Source organism: Diabrotica virgifera, chromosome 2 (genome assembly GCF_917563875.1).
Source record: "Diabrotica virgifera virgifera chromosome 2, PGI_DIABVI_V3a".
Lineage (NCBI taxonomy): Eukaryota > Metazoa > Arthropoda > Insecta > Coleoptera > Chrysomelidae > Diabrotica > Diabrotica virgifera.
The window spans coordinates 126225688-126249736 of NC_065444.1; the positions used below are offsets into that span (position 1 = coordinate 126225688).

General features: G+C 33.4%; 1 protein-coding gene across 1 annotated transcript; it reads left to right on the plus strand.

The window, feature by feature from the left end:
• Nucleotides 1-216: 216 nt before the first annotated feature.
• Nucleotides 217-1938, plus strand: LOC126879615 (zinc finger MYM-type protein 5-like). Its single transcript, XM_050642785.1, has 2 exons — nt 217-292; nt 717-1938. The coding sequence occupies exon 2, from the start codon at nt 723-725 to the stop codon at nt 1869-1871; it is 1149 nt and encodes a 382-aa protein (XP_050498742.1). The 5' UTR covers nt 217-292; nt 717-722; the 3' UTR covers nt 1872-1938.
• Nucleotides 1939-24049: the final 22111 nt, after the last annotated feature.

Consider the following 24049-nt stretch of genomic DNA (forward strand, 5'->3'; position numbering starts at 1 on the left):
TGGTTATTTACGATATAATTAGGAATTAGGTGCGTACCGTACATGCTAGTTACTGTTGTTTGTATATTAGTGTACAACAGCCTGCTCGGGCCCCACACACTCTCTCTACCTTCCCCTTCCCCCAGGCGCCTAGCTGCCCCGCCCCCACTTCCGCGGCCAGTCCATCTTTGTCTCTCCGCTTTGTTCTAAAAATAAACACTTCTCATCAGTTCGTCAGTTCGTCTGTTGACTCCGTTTGATATGGGCGGAATTGTTTAATTGTTGTGCTCTGCTCTACTATTACTATTGACAGGTAATTATATAGTTGAATGTATCTTTGTTTAAAATGTTCTTAAACAGTAAAATTGTGTTTGTTTACAATTAAAGCCGTCTTGGTTTTTTGTTACGGTATTCAAGAGATTAGTGTTTAGACATACTGTATATGTACTGTAATCTGGCTTTCTTGCCGTCCCGAAACAAAAATAATAATTAATTTTAATACATTTTGAGAAAGCCGATCGTCACAATAGTGTAAAAAAGCAAATTTAAAGGAAAACAATAGTTGTATCTTTTTCAACTTAAACATGTAACCTACTCAATTGTTTTGTTTGTATACAATGGGAAAGCACATAACTTTACTTTAGGTAACGGTAAAAGATCCAAATATTTATATGCTTATGCTTAGGATCGAAAACCATTGATCTTATTATGATTTTATCCGTCGTGTTTTGTTTCAGGTTAAGATGTCAAGCTATAAACATAAGTCTGGAGCTTTGAAAAGAAAGCTCCAGAAAGAAAAATTAGAACAATCTGCTAAAGGTCGCCAGGATATTAAGAAGTTTTTTAAGAGTAATGAAAAAGAAGAGTTGCAAGAATTTCAACCGGATTTCAATCCAGAACCTACATCAGCCTCACAGACCCAACCTTCTTCAGCTTCAATCCAAAATGCTTCTACGTCTACTGTATGTGAGGGAAGTAATGACGAATGTGCTAGTGCTGATCCAAATCTTAGTAAGGATACTGTCGATGACAATAAAACTTTTAATTTTGACGATCCTAATACGTGGCCTGCGGTGATGAGTGATAAAATACGGCAGGAAATAGTATTGTGCTACGGTGGTTTTCAAGCTTTTCAGGCCAGATCAAAATCATTTCCAGCTGACCCCTCAGGAAAACATTTCCATGAAACATTGTTGTACATGAAAACAGACAACAGAACATGTAAAGCAATTCCACGTGAATGGTTAATGTGGAGTGAAACAAAAAACAGCATTCATTGTTTACCCTGTAGCATTTTCCATTCAAACCAAAACAAAAGTAAACTTGCAAAAGAAGGTTTTTTCCCTGAAAAACAACAATACAAACGATTATACAGGTTATTTTCGATGCATGAAAGAAGCTCTGAGCACAGAAAACACTACCTAGAATGGAAAAGTCTTCAGATATCATTGAAAGGACATGGTGTCGACAGCAATCTGCAACAGATTATTAACTGTGAAGCAACAAGATGGAAAGCTATTCTTCAACGAATTTTGGACACAACAATATTCTTGAGTAGTAGAGGTTTAGCTTTCCAAGGGGAAAATACCCAGATCGGTGATGTTCACAATGGAAACTTTTTAGGAGTATTGGAATTAATAGGAAAATATGACGAAGTAACTCGTGAACATTTAGCCAAAGTAAAAGAAAACCAGTTGAATAAAAAAAGTATGATAGGTCAAGCTCACTATCTCTCATGGTACTCGCAGAATGAATTTATTTCTCTCTGTGGTAAAAAACTACTGAATACTATTTTGCACCAACGAGAAGAGTCTGTATTCTATGGGATTATTGCTGATGCCATGATTTCTTGTCAGTGTATTAAACACTTAAAAAACATTTTAATTGTTTAGCTCCTAACTTTCTTATAATCTCATTCTTAGTATTTTGTCAACTTGAATTTTATTCTTGGTCAGTAAGGGAAATCAATCTCAAAATGGAAATGTACTGTACTTTCAGTAAAATATAAATGATTTACTTTATGTTTGCAACAATTTTGTCAATAAAGTTTGGTTTTTAGATTAAAATAATAGCCTTAATTATTCCTTAATATCAATAATCATCAGTTTAAATAAAATTTGTAAACTAAAAAATTACCATGTAAATTGTTGAAACATAGCATAGCACGCGAACATAGGGGGGCCCGAGCCTGATCCTGGTTACAGGGCCCGCAATGGAATGTGGGGGCCATGGTGAGAGCATCTTGTGTCTGAGAAAGATTCTTGATAGCTCCACATTTCTGGCTAAACAGGTGTTTTCGTGTGTCATTAATCGACTCGTGACTGCTAGTACGGTCATAATATAACAATACTACAAACCACTGTCTGGACATGCATTCCAGGTGTCCCATGCAGACTTTTTCCCTCTTCCTCCAAAGAATGATATGGTGTACAAGACCCATTTACAGTGATCACGACCCAAAGATCTTGCTAAGTCATGCGCAGCGAAGATCCGGTAGTTTAGCATATTTCAGCATTAGTATATCCTTGCTGCACACCATCATATAAATGCAATATAGTTCTAGTGTCAGCTTCTTCGTGTGTACAAGAAGCTAGGCTCAAGACATCTTGACGATTTACCGATTTAGAACAATAGTTAGAACGTCATTACCGATTGTAGTATTTAATCTGCTTGTCCGTGGAAATATCTGCTATACCTATATTTAGCTAAAATGGTCAAAAATGCAGTCTCATTGTCGTCAACTCGTGAGAAATTCCTCTCAGTTATTGGGAAGTGGACTTTTAGGTTCAACACGCTTCCGGACACCTTTTTTATCATTTGGTTCGTGTTTCCCTCTTTAGGCATATATACATACCAGACAACATCTATTCTTCTTACATTTTGAAGCAGAGGTTTGATATAAGTTTCGAATACACTATTAGCATAATCCTCAAAGGTTTTGATTAATCCTGGCCGGAGCATGTTGACAATTGCAGCACTGTTAATGATTGTTATTTCAACAGCTGGTTTGCTATTTTTTGTAGGTCAAATTTTTTCAAAACGAATCAACAAGTCAGGTTTTGTTCCAGTTCTTCGATTTCCCAACTTAGAGAGCGCTGGAGGATATGCTTGATTCTCGTGTGTAAATAATTCGTCCTAGTCTCCATTATGTGTTTGTGATGCAATATACAACCTTAAAAACAAAGGGAAGTCATTCTTCATTGATATCAACTGTAACTGCTTATTTGATTTCTCATGAGGTGGCTGACGGCTGAAAAGGTTCAGATTGTTACGTTTTATATGCTCATAAGAAGTCATATTAAATTTCTCCCATAAGGAGTCATGTTATATTGTGTTCTGAAGAAATACATGTAGAGATAGGTTATGCATTTATTAAATGGTAATTAACGTAATTAAAAAGTTCAAAATATTTCTCAAAGAATATTTTTATGTTGTTTTCAATAGCAGTTCTATTACCTTTTTCAAAAAATTAAAAAAACATTTTTACATAAAGAAGCGGGAAAACACAACTTCCGGTAAACTGATTTTTCTGGTTTACGAACACGATCTTACAAAGCACAAAAGGAACCTATATACCAATTTTGGTTGAAATCGGACTTTTCGTTCGAAAGTTATCGTGCTATTAGACACATACGTATAGCAGCCATTTCGAATGCCCACCATTTTTGTAAAAGGAAAAATCTAAGATGGCCTCATATCTAAATTTAAACCTTTATATGTGTAGAATATGTGGTACAAATTATATGCTTCTATCATTAAATGCACAATTCTTATACTATGTGCACGAATCTGCCGCACTAAAATACAGTTTTATTCATGAAATAATTTTGCCGAAGTACACTCGAGCAATTAAAATTGCCGGTTTGTGTTGTTATCGTGACAATTTGACATTAGATGCAGAACTAAAAGTTTATTATGGTTCATTTTCTTAAATGTGACAGTGAACAGAAACAAGCTGCCTATAGTTCGGTAGATCCGTGCAAATATTAATCAGATTAGATGTATCCGAGATGAAAATAATAAAATACTAATTCACGAAAAGGGTGTCAAAAAGAGATGAAGAAAGTATTTTGACAGTTAATTAAATGCAGAATTTGACAGACAGCCTGTCGAGTTAACGGAGACAGTAACAGCAATGGTTACCAGAATAACAAACGAGGAAGTGGCTCAAGCGCTTCAAAAAATAAAGAAAGGAAAAGCAGTAGGACCAGATGATATTCCTGGGGAAGTATGGAGAGCATGGGGAGAGACAGGAATAAGTTGGCTAGCAGGTCTATTTAACAGAATTATGGAAGTTGGACAAATGCCAGACGAATGGAGAAGCAGTATATTAGTACCTGTCTACAAAAACAAGGAAGACATACAACAATGCACAAACTACAGGGCTATAAAACTACTTAGCCACACCATGAAAATATGGGAGAGAGTAATTGATAGACGGATACGTGAAGAAACCGAAATATCCGATAATCAATTTGGCTTTATGCAGGGCAGATCAACAACAGATGCAATTTTCATTGTAAGGTAACTGACGGAAAAATACAGGAATAAAGAGACCAACGCTCATATGGTATTCATTGATCTTGAGAAAGCATATGATAGAGTTCCTCGAGAGATTTTGTGGTGGGCTCTCAATAAGAAAGGAGTCCCTGGCGAATATGTAAAGATTGTGAGAGATATGTATGAGGGAGTAGCGACTAGTGTTAGGACAGGTGTGGGAGAGACTGATAAATTTCAGGTGAAAGTAGGATTGCACCAAGGCTCGGTGCTTAGTCCTTATTTATTCTCATTAGTTTTGGACCAGATAACATCAAAACTACAGGGTAGTATTCCATGGTGCCTAATGTATGCTGATGATGTAGTGTTAATAGGAAATAGTGAAAGAGACTTAGAACAAAAACTGGAACAGTGGAGACAAGCTCTGGAGGAAAAAGGTTTAAAACTTAGTAGGACAAAAACAGAGTATTTGGAATGTTTATTTAAAGATGGAGTTACTACAAATAAAATAGTATCTTTGGATGGTGAAATGATTGTGAAAAGCAATAGTTTTAAGTACCTAGGATCAGTATTACAGAGTAATGGAGAAATAGATGGAGATGCATGCAGTAGAATTAGGGCTGGATGGATGAAGTGGAAAGAAGCGAGTGGTGTGTTGTGTGACAGAAAAATTCCAATGAAGTTGAAGGGAAAATTCTATAAAACAGCCATAAGACCGGCTATGATGCACGGAACTGAATGTTGGGCAGTGAAAAAGAAAGAGGAACAACGAATGCATGTGGCGGAAATGAGAATGCTTAGATGGATGAGTGGCGTGACAAAGAAGGATAAAATTAGAAATGAGTATATTAGGGGAAGTCTAGGTGTGGCACCAATTGATGCCAAAATGAGAGAGCATAGGTTAAGATGGTTTGGTCATGTTCAACGTCGAGACGTTAATCACCCAATACGAAGAATAGCTGAAGTGCAGATCCCTGGAAGGAGTAGGAGAGGAAGACCAAAGAAGACCTGGGGGGAGACGATAAGGCAGGACATGTTGGTAAAGGAGATTAACATTGATATGACCCAAGATAGAATTGTGTGGAGAAATGCAATTAGGGAAGCCGACCCCGCATATGGATAAGGCAAAGAGAATGATGATGATTATAAGAATTGTGCATTTAATGATAGAAGCATATAATTTGGACCACATATACTACACATATAAAGGTTCAAATTTAGATATGAGGCCATCTCAGATTTTGCCTTTTACAAAAAAGCGACTATGGCGACTATACATGTTACTAATAGCACGATAACTTTTGAACGAAAAGTCCGATTTCAACCAAATTTGGTATATAGGTTATTTTTTTGATGTATAAGATCGAGCTCTTGAACCTGAAGAATCGGTTTACCAAAAGTTGTGTTTTCCTGATTTTTTTGTAAAAATATGTTGTTTATTTTTTCAATTCTTTCACCCTGTATATATTAATTTTTCAAAAAGGTAATACCGGCTGTGAAAAGAGCGTAAAAATATTTTTTAGAGAATATTTTGAATTCTTTAGTTATATTAATTACCATGTAAAAGAATTATTGTGAATTTAATGGTAGAAGCATATAATTTGACCACACATACTACACATACAAAGATTCAAATTTAGATACGAGGCCATCTCAGATTTTGTCTTTTACAAAAATGGCGGGCATTCAAAATGAATCTGCCGCCCATAGGTACATGTGAACATACGTTATGCATTTATTAAATAGTAATTAACACTACTAAAAAGTTCAAAATATTCCCTAAAAAATATATTTCCACTTTTTTCAATGGCGGTATTACCTTTTTGAAAAATTTATATATACAGTGTGAAAGAATTGAAAAAGAAACAACATATTTTTACATAAAAACCATAAAAACCAGGAAAAACACAACTTACCGTAAACCGATTTCTCCGGTTCAAGACCTCGATCTTATAAATCAAAAAAAGAACCTATATACCAAATTTGGTTGAAATCTGACGTCTCGTTTAAAAGTTATCGTGCTATTAGTGACATATGTATAGTCGCCATTTTGAATTCCCGCCATTTTTGTAAAAGGAAAAATCTGAAATGGCCTCATATCTAAATTTGAACATTTATATGTGTAGTATATGCTGTGCCGGATTTAGGGTACTTGCGGCCCTAGGCCAAATTACCCCGAGCGGCCCCCGATAACTTCATGATTTAGAGCAGCGGTTTCCAACCTTTTTTAGCTCGAGGCACACTAACTTAAAAACTGGTTCATAGACCGGGCAGTATCGTCGCACCCTCTAGCGAAATTAGAAATTATTCCGATTCAATTTTTTTGCACAAACTTACTCAAAAAGAGGTCCTTATAACATATCCACAGGGTGCCGGGCGGTGCCGTGGTCGAAAAATTGTTTAAACAATTTTTTTTTTAAACAAATTAACGAAAATAATTTTTTCCTTGCGAACAATTTTTTTTTAGATAATTTGGGTCATTCTGAGCAAAAAATGGCTCTTGTCATTTTTCTCTAAAATTGATGGTTGTCGAGTTACATGCGATTAAAAATTTGAAAAATGCAAGAATAGCCATTTTCAAGTTATATGCGATTAAAAATTATTATAAAATTCAAAAAGTAACCAAATCAAGTTTTAAACCCCTTCTTTAAGGTCTTGAAGAGATTTTTATCATTATTTTATTACAAAGCTGTTATTTTTAATTAGCGCTATAGTCCAGGATTTATCGTCGCCCCCGTTAGTGAAATTATTCCGATTCGATTTTTTTGCACAAACTTACTCAAAAAGAGGTTCTAACATATCCACAGGGTGCCGGGCGGTGCCGTGGTCGAAAAATTGTTTTAGTCCCGGCGCATATTGAACCTAAGCGAGTCACAACCTGCGCCGGTGGGACGGGTGACCTGTGCAGTTATTTTTCTAGCGTGCCGCATATTAAACACAAGCTAACCCGACCGTCGGCTGTCGCAGTAACGAATAGAGACCGGCAAAATAAGTGCAAACGTGTAACGGTTACTATTGATACCGGTTCTCAGTGGTACTGAGTACAAATACTGATTACAAAATACTGATGTATCTGATTCTTGTACTGAATTGAGTAGGCAACTAAAAAACGGTAGTTCCGTACATGTAACTAGTAACGTTTTAAAAATATCTTACACGTCCCTAGTAGTCGTAGCGGTATGACTTTCGAAAACATCGAATTTGATCATAAGCGGGGTGCATAAAAAGATATCTTACACTGAGTATTCTATTTCTACATACCTTTATAATAACAAGCATAAGTTAAACTCTGCATTGCTTGTGATTGCAAAAACGGTTCGCATGTTTTAAATAAGATTTTTGCTGATTATGTTTTTGCTAAAATATTAAATAACACAAAAAATACAGTTCACAACCATCATTTAATTTTTAACGATAAACAAAAGTCTAATAAATATATGATGACAAGTTTAAAATTGATCGACTTTGTCGATAACAGTGTCATTAATAGATATTTTTTACCATGAATCATTTTCCAATGATTGTGTGGATTTAGAAATACATACTAACAATTTTTTGATCTGTATAAAGGAGATTATAATTATGACACATTATGGTACTCCTTATTTTTCAAATAATATGCTCTTGTAAACGCATAACTTTGATTTATTGGCAAAAGCCACACTAACTACAGAGCCGTGCGGTACATCTTTTCAATATGATGCAAGTCTTCGAAATGCCGCCTCTTAAGTATTACAGAAACTTAACTTTTATTTTTATTAAAGGAACCTACACAAAATGAAGGACACCTTTTATTTTAAAAGCAAAACATACTTTATAGACCTGGATCCGGCAAACTGAAAATTTGTTAGTAGCTTAACGGTGTCTATTCGGACAAACTTTGATGTACAGGAACACAGGAACAGGGGAAGGTTTAATAGTGGAACAGTTTAAAAATTTGGAACGTCACATTACGAAAACGTCCCGTGTATTTTGTCGGACAGAACAACCAATCGATTTGTTACCCTATCATTAAAGTCTCATTAAAAAATCAGACTGCTATTACTAACCAACATGATTCCTGTTAGTGATAAACACCAGTCTAATTTTTCCATGAGAGTTTAATGAAATGGTAACAAATCAATTGGAAGTTCTGTCCTACAAAATATATGGAACGTTTTTGTAGTCTGACGTTCCAAATTTTTAACCTGTTCCACAATTAAAACTTCCCCTGTTTCAGTGTTCCCGTACATCAAAGGTTGTCTGACGAGACACCGTTAAGCTATTAACAAATTTTCAGCTTGCTATTAATCAACTTTTTGTTGGTACGCGGGATCCAGGCCTAGAAATACAATGTCACAAATGATGGCGTAATCCCTTTTCTATAGGTATAAAAATTTTGTAAATATCATTTATTTCTTAAATCTACACAACATTATCATTAAAAACCGTTAAGCATATCTGTGAATATCGCACAACCCTCAAATAAAATGTGTCATCATACCGGGCTTGTTCATGCTTAAAAATAAAATATGTAGACAAGATATAAATATATGTAATAGGTAAGCAGTTTTTGCAACGACAATCCAATCACAATCAGTGTTGTTTATAATAATAGTAATTCCGAACGAGTTCTATTAGCTTTTCTACGTCCATCTCGAAAACAAAACCGCAACTGAGAATTGAGTCACGCGTCCCACAACACCAGAAAACTGTACGCCGATGACAAACGTTCGCATGCTAGACCTGGCACTGTATTCACTGATATTAGGATGCGCAGAACTCTCTACGCACCTCGCCGGTGCCAGGTTGTGTTCGCTTAGGATCAATTTGCGCCGGCACTTAAGAACAATTTTTTAAAACAAATTCACAAAAATAATTTTTTAACTTCGAACAAATTTTTTTTAAGATAATTTGGGACATTCTAAGCAAAAAAGGTCTCTTGTGATTTTTTCCCTAAAATTGATTGTTGTCGCGATTTAAAATTTGAAAAATGCGAAAATGGCCATATAACTCGACAACAATTAATTTTAGAGAAAAATCAAAAGAGACGTTTTTTGCTCAGAATAATCCAAATTATCTAAAAAAATCGTTCCCAATGAATAAATTATATTTGTGAATTTGCTTAAAAAAATTGTTTAAACAATTTTTCGACCACGACACCGCCCGGCACCCTGTGGATGTGTTATAAGGACCTTTTTGAGTAAGTTTGTGCAAAAAAATCTAATCGAAATAGTTTCGCTAACGGGGGCGACGATACAGTTGGACTATAGCGTTAATTGTTAATAATTAAAAATGGCAGCTTTGTAATAAAATAATGACAAGAATCTCTTCAGGACCTTGAAGAAGGGGGTTGAAACTTGATTTGGTCACTTTTTGAATTTCATAATAATAATTTTTAATCGAGTTATTGAGACTTAAAAATGGCCATTTTCGCATTTTTCAAAATTTTAATCGCATATAACTCGACAACAATCAATTTTAGAGAAATTATCTAAAAGGCGGAAACCAGAGTGGGGGACGAGGGTAGTTATAAAGGGTCAAAGTCGCGGTTTTTATTATTTTTTTTTGTGACGCTCATGATCGAGTGCACTAAAATTTGGTAATAAGTAGGTCATGACGCAACTAAGTAAAATCTCCAGGGGCGGAACGCTGCGTGGCCGACATAGGGGTGGGGGCAGGGGTGAATATAAAAATTATAAGAGATTTTTTGTGACGTTTGTGATCGAGATAGTGCACCAAAATTTGGAAATAAGCACACCATGACATAACTAAGTAAAATCCCCAGAGGCGGAAACCAGAGTGGGACAGGGTCAATATAAAAATTATAAGGGATTTTTTGTGACGTTCGTGATCGAGATAGTGAACCAAAATTTGGGAGAAAGCAACTAAGCAAAATCTCGAGGGACGGAAACCAGAGTTGGGGATGAGGGTAGTTTTAAGGGGTGAAAGTCTCAGTTTGTATTATTTTTTTTGTGACGCATCACAACATTTGTCCTCACGCAGTGTTCCGCCACTGGAGATTTTACTTAATTATGTCATGGTCTACTTATTTTGTCTTATTTTGCCCATACAATAAAAAAGTGCTGTGCTAGAAAATAGGTAATTTAATAAGTAATTAAAATATAACTAATGTCAATATTATTATTTATTAGAAGCCAAAACTTTTATTTTTCGATGTATACACAATATTTTTATAAAAACATTTAAGTACCTATTGATCAAACAACCGAAAATAAATTAAGATCAGCAAGGCTTATGTCAAGACATATGCCTTCTAGATCATAGCAGTTATTCTCCAATATATGGTACAAGAGACGTAAATTGACTTAAGTCTTATTGCCATACCATATTGAACAATCATGTTTGTGGCCTTCATATCATCGTGAATAACTTTGAATTATAGTGTGGTAGACTTAAACCGTTTGTACCAATAAACAGAGCTGATTTTTTTGGTCCAGAAGGCATCAAAAAAATTTTTTGCGAAATTCTGACTTAAGCCCTTTTTCCCAAACATCAGAGTATTGTCCTCGTGACAATTTGACATTAGATGCAGAACTAAAAGTATATTATGGTTCATTTTCTTAAATGTGACAGTTGTCAAAACTAGGAAATTCGTTGTAATTAAACAGAAACAAAATGCTTAAAATTTATTCCCAGTATAATAATGTATACGTAGATTATTTCCAGTATAATAATAATCTGATTGGACAGAATTAAATACGTGATGAAAAATCTTACTACACGATTGGAAATTAGAATCATTATAAAATAATCAACTTAATATTTTTGTAAAGGTTGGTCTTTTATGCACAACCTGTATTAAAACCAATATCAACTGTATACCTGCATTTTAACACAAGAAGTGAATATCCTTTAAAATTCCAATGAAACTGCATATCAATAAGTAAATTATTGTCGTCTGATGTAGCATTATTTATGGTAAAGGTAAATAAAAACGTTGAAGGTAAATGAGACTGGATATGACCTACTGACCCATCACAACTCTGAAATTGCCGAGTCGAGGTAGCAGATCTCTAGGAGAAAAAAGTTTATGTCAACACCTTGACTTTTTAAGCAAGGCGAGGAATTATATGGTCGTTATTGTGTATTTATTACTATCGTAAATTACATTAAATATTCTTAATACGAAAGTGAATATCTGAAAACCTTTATTCACTTCTGCCTGATATTGAATATTATTGTTTTTGAATAATGCCGAATAATGATGATTATTTCATTCATAGAAGATTCTGACCAATAGAAAGCTACAGAAATCTAAATTAAATTGATAATTTTTGATAATTTCCCGTCGTCAAGTATATTACGTCAAATCGCGAGACGTACACCGGAAAACAAAACTCCGGGTATATAAAACAATAATCAGGCCCATAGTAAGTTATGGCTGCGAAACATGGGTGGTGACACAGAAATCTGCCAATGCATTAGATGTGTTTGAAAGAAAAGTATTACGTAGGATACTGGGCCCAATAAGGGAAAATAACAACTGGCGAATTAGGTATAATAGAGAAATATACGAGCAATATAGCGAACCAACTCTAGCACAACACACTAAACTGCAGAGATTACGGTGGGCAGGGCACGTGGTCCGCATGCATGAGAATAGAATCCCCAGAAAATTGCTGAATGCAAGAATGCAGGGAAGAAGATCGGTTGGAAGACCTAAAAAGAGATTTGGGCTGTAGTGCCATTGGATGGGATGAAAGTATATTACGTCAGATGCCCTCCGTTGCTACGAAAAAATACATTCAGTGACATTAATGACAATTAATATTTTAAAAATTATAAAAGTGATGACTTTCAACCGTCAATATTTATAACAACTGTGTGTTTAATTGTACTAATTTGTACTTACATAAATAAATTACAATAAAATTTTGGTTTTGAACAGTTTTATTCATGAAATGATCGCAACAAATTGCACTCGATCTCTAAAATTAATATAGAATTTTAGAGCTCTTGTGCAATTACTACTGACAATTTATGTATATAAATACATACATTATTATTTCATTTTCAAGATGATATTTCACTGAAAACAATTAATATGAATATTTAAAAACATTGTTTATTAACCAACAAAATTTTTAGGGTAAAATTTTTGTATTAGATAATGACAGTATATTTTTGTATTAGATAATGACAATTCCATACGCATATTAATTTCATTAAGAAAGATACTTTAGAACCATCGACTAATCTGGATCCATTGACCCCACCAAGAGTTAGATTAACCAATAGCTCTAATAGTCGATATCTCTTAGCCAGATTAAGGGAACCGGATATCTTAAAGGCCATTAAACTTCATCTTGCTTTTCTACACGACCAACTTGCTTCAGTATTTTATGATGGATATACCAACACAAGTGCTAAACTGTTTCTGGCTTCCTGAAGCCAGTCCTTCAGTCCTAAAGACTGAAGATCTACGAAAAATTCTTCTAGAATTTAACGATGCTTGTGGAATTGATGCAGATGAGGTAGACACTGGTCTTGCTGCTTTTAGGTCTTTTCTCGCTTCGAAAAGAATTATTCATCTGCAAAAATCAAGGGAATGCCACCGAAACTACTAGTCCGCTGTCTCTCCAAGACGAAATTTTTAAACATCACGACGTGTTTTGAGGAACTAGAATCCTGAAATTATTTTAGTGATAACAACTTTAGCATGGTTCTGATTAATATTCGTTGTATAAGATATAAAAACTGATGAATTATTTCAATTTCTAGAGGAATTAGGGTTTCCTCTGATAGTTGCGGTTACTGAGCACTAGCTTGAAGTCAACGAGACTCTTTTTGTAGAAAAATATTCTACTATTGCTAGGTATGATTGTCCAAGTTCAGTTCATGGAGGCACCCTAATTCTTTCTATAAATAATGATTTTTCTCTGGTAACAAAATATGACTCTCTATTAAGTGAAGCATTCTTTGAGTTTTCCTTAGTTTACAGTAAGAACCTTAATCTTTATATTATTTGCATTTATAGATCACCTGAATCTTCCGTGGAACTATTTTTTCAGAACCTGCTTAATTTGTTAGATGACCTGCCCCATAAAAGCAGAAAAATTTTATGCGGGGACTTCAACATTAATTATGTTGCTGCTTGTGCTACACAAATATCCCTGGTCAACATATTTGAATCGTATGGCCTAACAATGCACATTGATTCTCTTACAAGTATTACAAAAACTTCATCTACCATAATTTATTATATTGTCTCAGATTTTTCACCCCGTGATATCTGAGCTACAACTGTTAATGCGGGACTACCTGATCATGAAGTGGTTTATACGAAGTTTAACATCTTCAGCAAGATATCCTCGAAAACTCGACGTTAAGGCAGGATTTTTTCCGCTCGAAACTTTTGTAAATTCCAAAATGTATGCTTAACCTCTGAGTGGCACTTTCCTTCTATGGACGTCGATTATAATTTCAGTGATTTTTTTAATAAGCTTGTCTGTATCTTCAATAAAGCATTTCCTTTAATCACAACTAAGCCAAAACATAGCAAACAGTGGATTAACAAAAGTATTCGCATATCAGCCAAAACTATGCGTTCACTACTGTACTTCAAGAAATTTACTACCAACGTCTCTGTTACTGAATATATCACCAAGTACAGGGCAATCTATTTAAAACTTTAAAATCAGCTAAAAAATTGTACTATCAAAATTGTCTGAGAAACTCTAAAAGTGTTGCAAAAGAAACTCGGTCCATAATAAACCATCTTCGAAATAAAACTGACACAGCTCAAACATTTTCCCTTCCAGACCCAGAAAATCTAAATGAATAGTTTGTTAATGTGAGTAAAAATATAACATAAACTATTGTGTCACAACAAGGTCCCATTTCCTATCTCCCCAATTCAAAAAAAGTATCGAATTCATTCTTTATAAGACCGGTTAATAAATCTGAACTGATCCAAACAATCAATAGTATCAAAAGCAAATATTCCTGTAGTACTGATGGATTATCCATAAAAATTTTCTCAAATCTCCCAGACAATGTGTCAGGAGTCCTCCCTCATCTCTCTAATTAATGATTCTTTTGAGAAAGGTAAATTTCCAGAGTGCCTAAAGACGGCCATCATTAGTCTTCTTCATAAGGGTGGCGAAAAATCTAATTCCTGTAATGCAATTATAGACCTATTGCATTTTGCATTATTACCGGTACTCTCCAAAATTATTGAGAGATTCATAAAAGCCCGACTTTCTCGTTGTCCTTTCTCGTTGATAACAACATTTTGTCACAAAATCAGTTCGACTTTTTAAATAATAAATCTACCACCGATACCATGTTTTCTGTACTACATGACGTTTACCAAGCACTGAACAATAATCTTCACACTGCCACCATTTTTTGTGACTACGCCAAAGCTTTTGATTGTGTTAATGTAAATCACGACATTTTGATAAAAAAACTAGATTTCTATGGAATTCGAGGTATTTCTTTGAACTGGTTTCAATCTTACTTGGATAATAGGAAACAACTCGTTAGAACAGATGATACAGACTCTAGTCTCAAAAATGTTGTATGTGGGGTACCAAAAGGTTCAGTATTGGGTCCTCTACTTTTCCTTATCTTTATTAATGACATCACTAGTTTAAAAATCGATGGAAAAGTTTTTCATTTTGCTGACGATACCAGTATCACTTGGAGCTACTCAAATATCGCAACTCTTCATGCTACTATAACTTCTGATCTACTCACAATAAACTCCTGGTCTGATTCTAATTTACTCTCTTTTAATGTAGATAAAACAGTAGCATTATCCTATAAAGGAGCTCTTCAACCCTTACCTCTTCATAACAGCCAGATCAGTATCGTTGATTCTGTAAAGTTTCTTGGTATTTTTTTAGATAGCAACGTTAAATGGTCCCTTCATATCGATGTGTTAAGCAAGAAACTATCCTCAGCTTGCTTTGCAATAAGATCTGTTTCGAAGGAAATTAATTTAGCCTTTTCCAAAATAACATATTTTTCTTTGTTCGAGCCTAATCTTCGAAATGGACTTCCTTGTTGGGGTTCTGGTACAGCTGCCCAATCCAATGTTATTTTTAAATTACAAAGAAGAGCAATAAGATATCTGTTTGGCCTCAGAAGAACAACACATGGCAGAAGCTACTTCAAAGATCACAGGATTCTAACACTACCTTCTTTATATATTTTAGAAACTGTTTGCTTAATTCGTAAACATTTACATGTCTTTCCAGCAAGACCTAGACATGACTAATCCACCAGAAATTCTACCTTTGACATCTATTTACCGATCCCGTCCAGTGAGTTAGTAAAGAACTCTATATTATATTCTACAAAAAACTATACAACCATCTCCCTCTACAACTTAAATCTGCAACATCTTTCCCCAAGTTCCGTAAAATGACAAATGCCTATTTATCTGAAAGACTATAATATTATTCACTAGCAGAGTTTCTTAACCAATAACTAAGAAATTACAGTATTCTTATATATAAGTAGAATTTTAATCTATATTTGAGTGTCATATGCAGCAGCTTAACTTAACTTAGTAAATTTCTTAAGGTAGATTATTTGCAGACAATTTGCAATTTTTTTTTAAATTGTGCAATAGATTGTTACTGTTTTTTGTTTCACTTTATTATATTTTATTTATATTGACGATTTATATAATTTTAGTAAATTGTATTTGTTATTGTTTTCATTTATGATTCTTGTAAGCTTTGTCTATAAAATTGTTAAATTTTTCATGACAATAAAGCATATTTAAAAAAACAGTACCCTTTTATTATTTATTTTGTGTCTTCGTTTTCTTTTTTACTTCTTTCTTCAACTACTACGCCAATCGCCCCCATGGAAGTCATATTGGACCTAAATCCATTACATATATGTATGGAGAAGCATACAGAAGGCACAAAATACGCCAGGAAGCAGAGAGAAAGTATACCGGTATCAGATCTGGAGAAATAAAAAAAATATCCAGAGTTGAAAATCGTCCTTCCACATAGATAACGAAGAAACAGTCCCCAAATACTCGCTCATGTACCTAGGAATACTATTGGACGAAAACCGTAAGACTGTTCATCACGCGAAATAGGCTGAAAAGGAGGAAAAGGCATAAATTATTGCGTTAAGCAAAATTATGCCTAATGTGAAGGGTCCTTCGTTTTATAAGCGCAAGGTTCTATTGGAAGTTGTGCACTCAGTAGTTCTGTATGGCACCCCAGTTTGGTACCCCATTTTGGGGAAGCTAAGTATAAGATAGTATTAAATATGGTATAGCAACGCATCTTAATCAGAGTGTTCGGCTCATATAGGTCCGTATCCGCAGCTGCGCTCCAAGTTACGGGACATGCCCCAGATTACGACAACAAACCAGAATAGATGTGTTAGACAGATAGCAAGAAGAATGGATAAGGGAGACAAAGCGGCCCTAAACCAGAAGGCTAATTCTCTTCGTAAGGCGACGATACCACTTGAAATATTCAACCATTTAACGACCCCATTCCTTACATGTCGTTTGGAAAATATACTCATGGGACACAGAAAGATGCTAATGATTTAATATACTGTGTCGAATAAGATATAGTATTTTTACTACTAAAGCAAGATTACGTAGGTCAAAATTTTTGACGTATGAGCACTGTCAAAACATTAGATTGTGACTTTTCATCATGGCCACGTTTATGTCATTAGTTGTCAGAGATATTTTTCTTTGTTTTTGTTTAGTATAAAAATAATATCTATAATTATTTATTCTAATTAATGATGTCAATTGGTTTTCATTACTTGCCGAAATATATTAATTAGCAACCATATTATCATAGTGTAGGTATAATCATTAAAATAGATTATTTCACAGCTCACAGCATAATTGACCGCAACCAGCAACATTGAACTGTCATTTGCGTTTGAATGTATGAGTAGTGTACAAATGTCTAAAATATTTAACTAAAATTATAATGTTTTGGAATATTGAACTTAAATAATTGTTTTAGAAGATTTATATTATTGATAATAATAAATGTTTTTGGTTATTTAATTAATATAATTCTAAAATTCTCAATGCAATCGCGATTACGTTTTTCTTATTAAAATACCATGTGGACGCTATACAAAATCGGTCAGTTTCGTGTTGGTGTCGTATTTTAGCTATGCTACACAAATTTCAATTAATTCTAGAGTTGATGTTATGCAATATCATTATTTTCGTTAACATTAACAAATATTTTGGCATATGATTAATATATTTCGGCAACTGATGAAATCCGATTGACATCATTAATTAGAATAACAGTGGATGAGAAATGCCAAGAGTAGAAATCGATGGAAGCAAATGGAAGAGGCTCATGTCCAGCAGTGGACGAACACAGGCTGAAGAAGAAGAAGAAGAAGAATTAGAATAAAGAATTATAGATATTATTTTTATAGTAAATAAAAACAAAGAAAAATATCTGACAAGTAATGACATTAACGTGGCCGTGATGAAAAGTCACATTCTAATGTTTTGACAATGCTTTTACGTCAGAAATTTTGACCTACGTAATCTTGCTTTTGTAGTAAAAATATTATACTGTAATATGATAAACCTTATTGTAGGCATAAAGGTCATGTCTGATAAGTCTTTACATAAAGTTTACGGGCTTAACCGGCGAACAAGAGCGGTGTTTAGTGGGTAGGTCACTAGCGTTGGGGTGCACGACAACCTCTGTTACTGTAAGGGGTACAGGGTGGGCAGTCGCTTCATGTCATTTTGAAGCAAACACTACCCTGTCCCGTCTAAACCATTGGCGTGTTAGAGTGTCTTTAAAAATTCTACCTTTAAAGTTAACTCTTTACAAAAAAAAGGAGTTAAAAATGGTACAAGATGCAATGCTGCTGAAACATGTTTCAAAAAGCCATTTACTGTCATTTTTTTGGGAGGGTATACAAACGGTCCTAATAAACCGATAAAGGTGATGGAGCTGAAAAATACGGAGAAAACTTAAGGCTAAGTCTTAGATGATTACTCCACTGTCTATCAAGCAGAAATTTATACTATAGAGATGTACATACCTGCCGGAACTAATAAAGGGAACTATGAACCAGATTTATTAAAACTAAAGGCCTTGGAATCGAATCTAATTAACTCGAAGTTAGTTTGGAACTATCTTCAGAATCTGATTTGGATCGGAAAAAGTAATAAGTTAAGTTTACTCTGGGTACTTGGACATACTAGTATCTATTGAAGGAACCGAAAAAGCGAAGCTACTTTCCTAGGAAGGGACAAAAGAAATATTTATTGGCCCAGAATCTTTCTTTGGCTTAGCAAGATGCACAGTCAAAAGAAGGATATCGGACTTGACGATATCGTTGGAACGGATAAAACATAAAAACTGGTCGTTGGTCGACATTCGTCTTAAACGGGTCGAAAGTTTTTATACATGAATTTTTGAAGAAGAGATCCAAAAGGTCACAAAATGTTTATTTTTGTTTTTGTAAAAGTTTCTAGCATCAAGACTAAGCAAGTTACGTTCAAAATAAACTTTGTTCCTTTTTTTGATAAAAAAACGTGAAAATCACCCTCTAATTAGCATCCCAAATTAAATTAAACATTACCGCTTTCCAATTTAGTTTACTTTATATTGTTTATATGATCTGTAAGTTTCACCGGTTCAAAGTGCTGCTTTTTCAGTAAAGCTTATAAAGAAAAAAAAATGTTTTTTTAAACAACTAAATAAAATAACTTAAAAAAGTATTAGTGATACGAAAGATCTCAAAGAGTAAAAAAAATGAAGGTTTGGTTTTCTGAATGTTTTTGATTTTTTTGTTTTTTTGTAAGACAAAAATTGGTTAAGATATGGCTGTTCAACGTTTGCATACACTCCTGATTAGTGACTCCTTCAAGCACTTTCAAATACAACCCTTTAAAAAATAAGCAATTCGAATCAATGAAACTTAGAGATCCTATAAATACAATACATAAGTAAAATAAATTGTAAAGCGGTAACAATTAATTTCATTTGGGATGCTAATTAGGAAGTGATCTTCACGATTTTTTAGCAAAAAATGGATCAACTTTATTTTGAGCGTAACTTACTTAGTTTTGATGCTAGAAATTTTTATAAAAAAACAACAAAAATAAACTATTTTAAATGGGAAATAAGCCACAATTTTACCAAAAAAATGAATTTATTAACGTTTTGACGCCCAAGTCGGGTGTCGTTGTCAAAATACAAAATAATACTAAATAAACAAAAATGTTGTTGCTTAGTAAAAAATTCTTCTAATAATTTATTTAATCTGACTCATTTATATCGGCAATTCAGGCATGTAGCATTTTAAAGTAGAAGACTTTAAAATGATATTGCCAATATTGATGAGTTGCGTTTCCTGGGACGACTTTTACTAAAAGATAGTTCATTCGATTACATGAAATCAACAACCAACTCAACAATATCCGCCACAAAAAATCATAGCATGTGATCTGTCTTTACAAAGACAACAAATGCAACGATGGCAGTAAAATTCTCGAGCTAGAGATTCCATAGTAAATCACGAGGGAAAACCAGGAAAAAACCTCGTGATACTATCCCGACATCGTAAGTATTTGGGCTTACATTTAGTTTACTCTCAAAACTAATACCAAATTCTGACTTTAATGTATGTATGCTATTTTAAATTATAAATAATATTAATAATACATAGATATTATATAAATAAAACTAAAATATAAAATATGTACTAACCCGATATGTTAATGACTTACTAATCGTGGTATTTTCTTTCTTTCTGACATTAAAGTCAGAATTTGGTATTAGTTTTGAGAGTAAACTAAATGTAACCCCAAATACTTACGGTGTCGGGATAGTATCACGAGGGTTTTTTCCTGGTTTTCCCTCGTGATTTACTATGGAATCTCTAGCTCGAGAATTTTACTGCCATCGTTGCATTTGTTGTCTTTTTAAAGACAGATCGCATGCTATGATTTTTTGTGGCGGATATTCTTGAGTTGGGGTTGATTTCATGTAATCGAATGAACTATCTTTTAGTAAAAGTCGTCCCAGGAAACGCAACTCATCAATATTGGCAATATCATTTTAAAATCTTCTACTTTAAAATGTATAATACATGCCTGAATTGCCGATATATGAGTCAGATTAAATCAATAATTAGAAGAATTTTTTACTAAGCAACAACATTTTTGTTTATTTAGTATTATTTTGTATTTTGACAACGACACCCGACTTGGGCGTCGAAACGTTAATAAATTAATTTTTTGGTAAAATTGTGGCTTATTTCCCATTTAAAATAGTTCATTATAAAAATGCCACAAGGAAATAGCTTCAGAACAACATTAACAAAAATAAAGCTGGTTTTATACACCCTAAAGAAGTTTTGATGAGTTTTTCACGAAAAGGGCTTCATTTTTTGTCATTTCACGTTGAAATATTCGATTTGTAATTCGACGAATAAGTAACTACTTTTCATGGGTTCGTTTTTCTTTGTTTTTTTGTTAGATTTATTTGCTAAGAATATTTGCTTCGATAAAATACTTACTTTTTGAGTTATTTGCAAAAAAAAACATCGAAAAATGTGTTTTTTTTTGTAGAACAGTTATCATTTTCACTCACAAATAACTCAAAAAGTATTTACTTATGAAAAAGCTCTATAGAACAGAAGGTGTTTAGAATTAGTCAGTTTATCCATTTCCGGATTTATTTTGAACGTATATTTTTTCGCCCCCGAGAAGGGTTGGTTTTTACCCCCCAAATGAAAGCAATAAACGGCTAAAATCCAAAAATGAAGTGGAGGCTAAGATGAACCTAAATTTAATTTGCATGCAATTCGGTGGTGACGCGGAAAATTACAGGGTATCGCCGTATTGCACGTTCATTTACTCAGCTATTGAAGCATAAGTAAAATGCATTTTATCTACACCTTATTAGTTCCAGACTAATTTAGCCACGCTATATCTCTTAAACAAATGGAGATTTTCGAATGGGACAAATAGTAATATAATATATTTACAAACCGATTTTATTTTTAATAAATCTGTTGAATAGACGGTAGAAGACCACATCTAAAACTATAAAAAAATATACAGGGTGCTATTAAAAAAATTACAGTTAGGGGTTGTAACTAAGGGATGAATATTTAGGGGATGGTTTTTTTCTACGCCATATTAAAGTGTATTACAAGTAGAATATTATTCTACTTGTAATACACTTTAATATGGCGTAGAAAAAAACCATCCCCTAAATATTCATCCCTTAGTTACAATATTCTACTTGTAATACACTTTAATATGGCGTAGAAAAAAACCCTCCCCTAAATATTCATCCCTTAGTTACAACCCCTAACTGTAATTTTTTTAATAGCACCCTGTATATTTTTTTATAGTTTTAGATGTGGTCTTCTACCGTCTATTCAACAGATTTATTAAAAATAAAATCGGTTTGTAAATAATCAAGAAATCAATTTATTTTTTATTTTTGTTAATTAAGTGTCACAGACTAATTTATCCAGGCTATATTTCTTAACAAAATTGAGATTTTTTAAAGGGACAAAAATTCCATTTGTAATATACTTTAATATGGCGAAGAAAAAATCATTCCCTAAATATTCCTCCCTTAGTTACAACCCCTAACTTATTTTTTTTAATAACACTCTGTACTTTTTTTTATAGTTTTGGTTGGGGTCTTCTATCGTCTATTCAACAGATCTTTTAGAAATAAAATCGGTTTATAAGTAATCAAAAAAATGTCAATTATTTTTTATTTTTGTCAATTATGTGTCCCAGACTAATTTTTCCAGGATATCTCTTAAACGAATAGAGCTTTTCGAATGAGGCAAAAACTGATCTATTCCATTTGTAATACACCTTAACATGACACAGAAAAAAATCATTCCCTAAATATGCATCCTTTAGTTACAAACCTAACTTTAATTTTTTTAATAGCACCCCGTACATTTTTTATAGTTTTAGATGTGGTCTTCTATCGTCTATTCAACAGATTTTTTAAAAATAAAATGGGTTTGTAAGGTTTCAAGAAAATATCAGTTTTTTTTTATTTTTGTTAAATTAATCAAGATAGCCATGAAAATTAGAATAGAAAAGAAATATTATTCTTTATTGTCACTGAAAATTTTACAATTTTAACTTCGTAGTATAACTTCTTACGTGCGTACGAAGTACACACTCCTTTTATTTAAACATTATTTTTTATTTTTCAAAATTTGGTTTTTGTAGGAGCATACGTTATCTTCCAAATGAGTGCAAAAATTCACAAAAAATCTCTTATAATAAAGTCACAATATTTGAAAAACTTTTGCGGTTACTTTACGTCTTGGATATTACCCTTAATTCACGTTGCCATTTGACACATCAAATCAACAATTATTATTTTTGAAAATCAATGGGAAAGTCCCCGTAGCTGGCTGTATACCATAGTTAAAAAACCATACAGAAGTAAAAACTTCTTTTGTATATTGGTATAAAAAGTTTTATTAAAAAACATAAAAGTCCTCCAAAAGGATTTGCAAAACGTTTTCAATCTGAATCAGATCATCCTCAGTGCCTAGAACGAAGTATTTCCACGTTAAAATGAAGGCAAAAGGTTAAAATTGTGACTAGGTTAAAGAAAAATGTGGCAATACTTACGTTCTGCTTCGTAAAAGAAGTTTAAATAACTAATTTTCTTTTCTTTCAAACTAAATAAAAATGTTTGCCTTCTTTCTCAAATTTAATCACCGATGACGTCACTGACTAGCATTTTATCTACCTAACACTAACAACAGTTCTTTCTGTAACAGAGAGTAGAGAGTTGCCTTATACATATACTTTTACAATAAAATCTAATTATTATAATTTAAATTTCAATTTTATACAGTTACTAATATATAATCCAAATTTTTTAAACAATAATAATAATTTGAAATTCATAACCAAAAATTGACTACCTATCTTATCATGTCACTTCGGTCTGATAATTGGATTGTCATCTCCTTCACTTTTGTTGGTCTGTGTCCATTGAACTGTCAAGAACCACGAGTTCTTAACGAGCAGGGAACCATGTTGCCCTTTGAGCACTCCTAACACACTTCATCTTGTAACATCGACTTGGAGTCGCTACAAATACCACTTAATTATTATGTAAACCATAAATATCGATGTAACCTTTTTCAAAAAGTTGCTAGTTTCTTTTACGAAGCAGAACGTAAGTATTGCCACATTTTTCTTTAACCTAGTCACAATTTTAACCTTTTGCATTCATTTTAACGTGGAAATACTTCTTTCTAGGCACTGAGGATGATCTGATTCAGATTGAAAACGTTTTGCAAATCCTTTTGGAGGACTTCTACGTTTTTTAATAAAACTTTTTATACCAATATACAAAAGAAGTTTTTACTTCTGTATGGTTTATTATTTTTAACGTTTGGTATTAGACCAGTAATAATTACATGTGTTGTAATTGTGTATACCATTTCAATATGCCTTATTTATTTTCGCCTGAAGAGTACGTTGATATGAACCTGATTTATGGAGAATGCCTAAAAAATAGGATAATTTCTCGACAATGGCAGCTAATCTGGAAAGCTCAACATAGGTGGCGCTCGTGTA

Excerpts from the sequence above, each read along its gene's own strand:
- LOC126879615 (XM_050642785.1), top strand. The coding sequence starts at position 723 with ATGTCAAGCTATAAACATAAGTCTGGAGCTTTGAAAAGAAAGCTCCAG.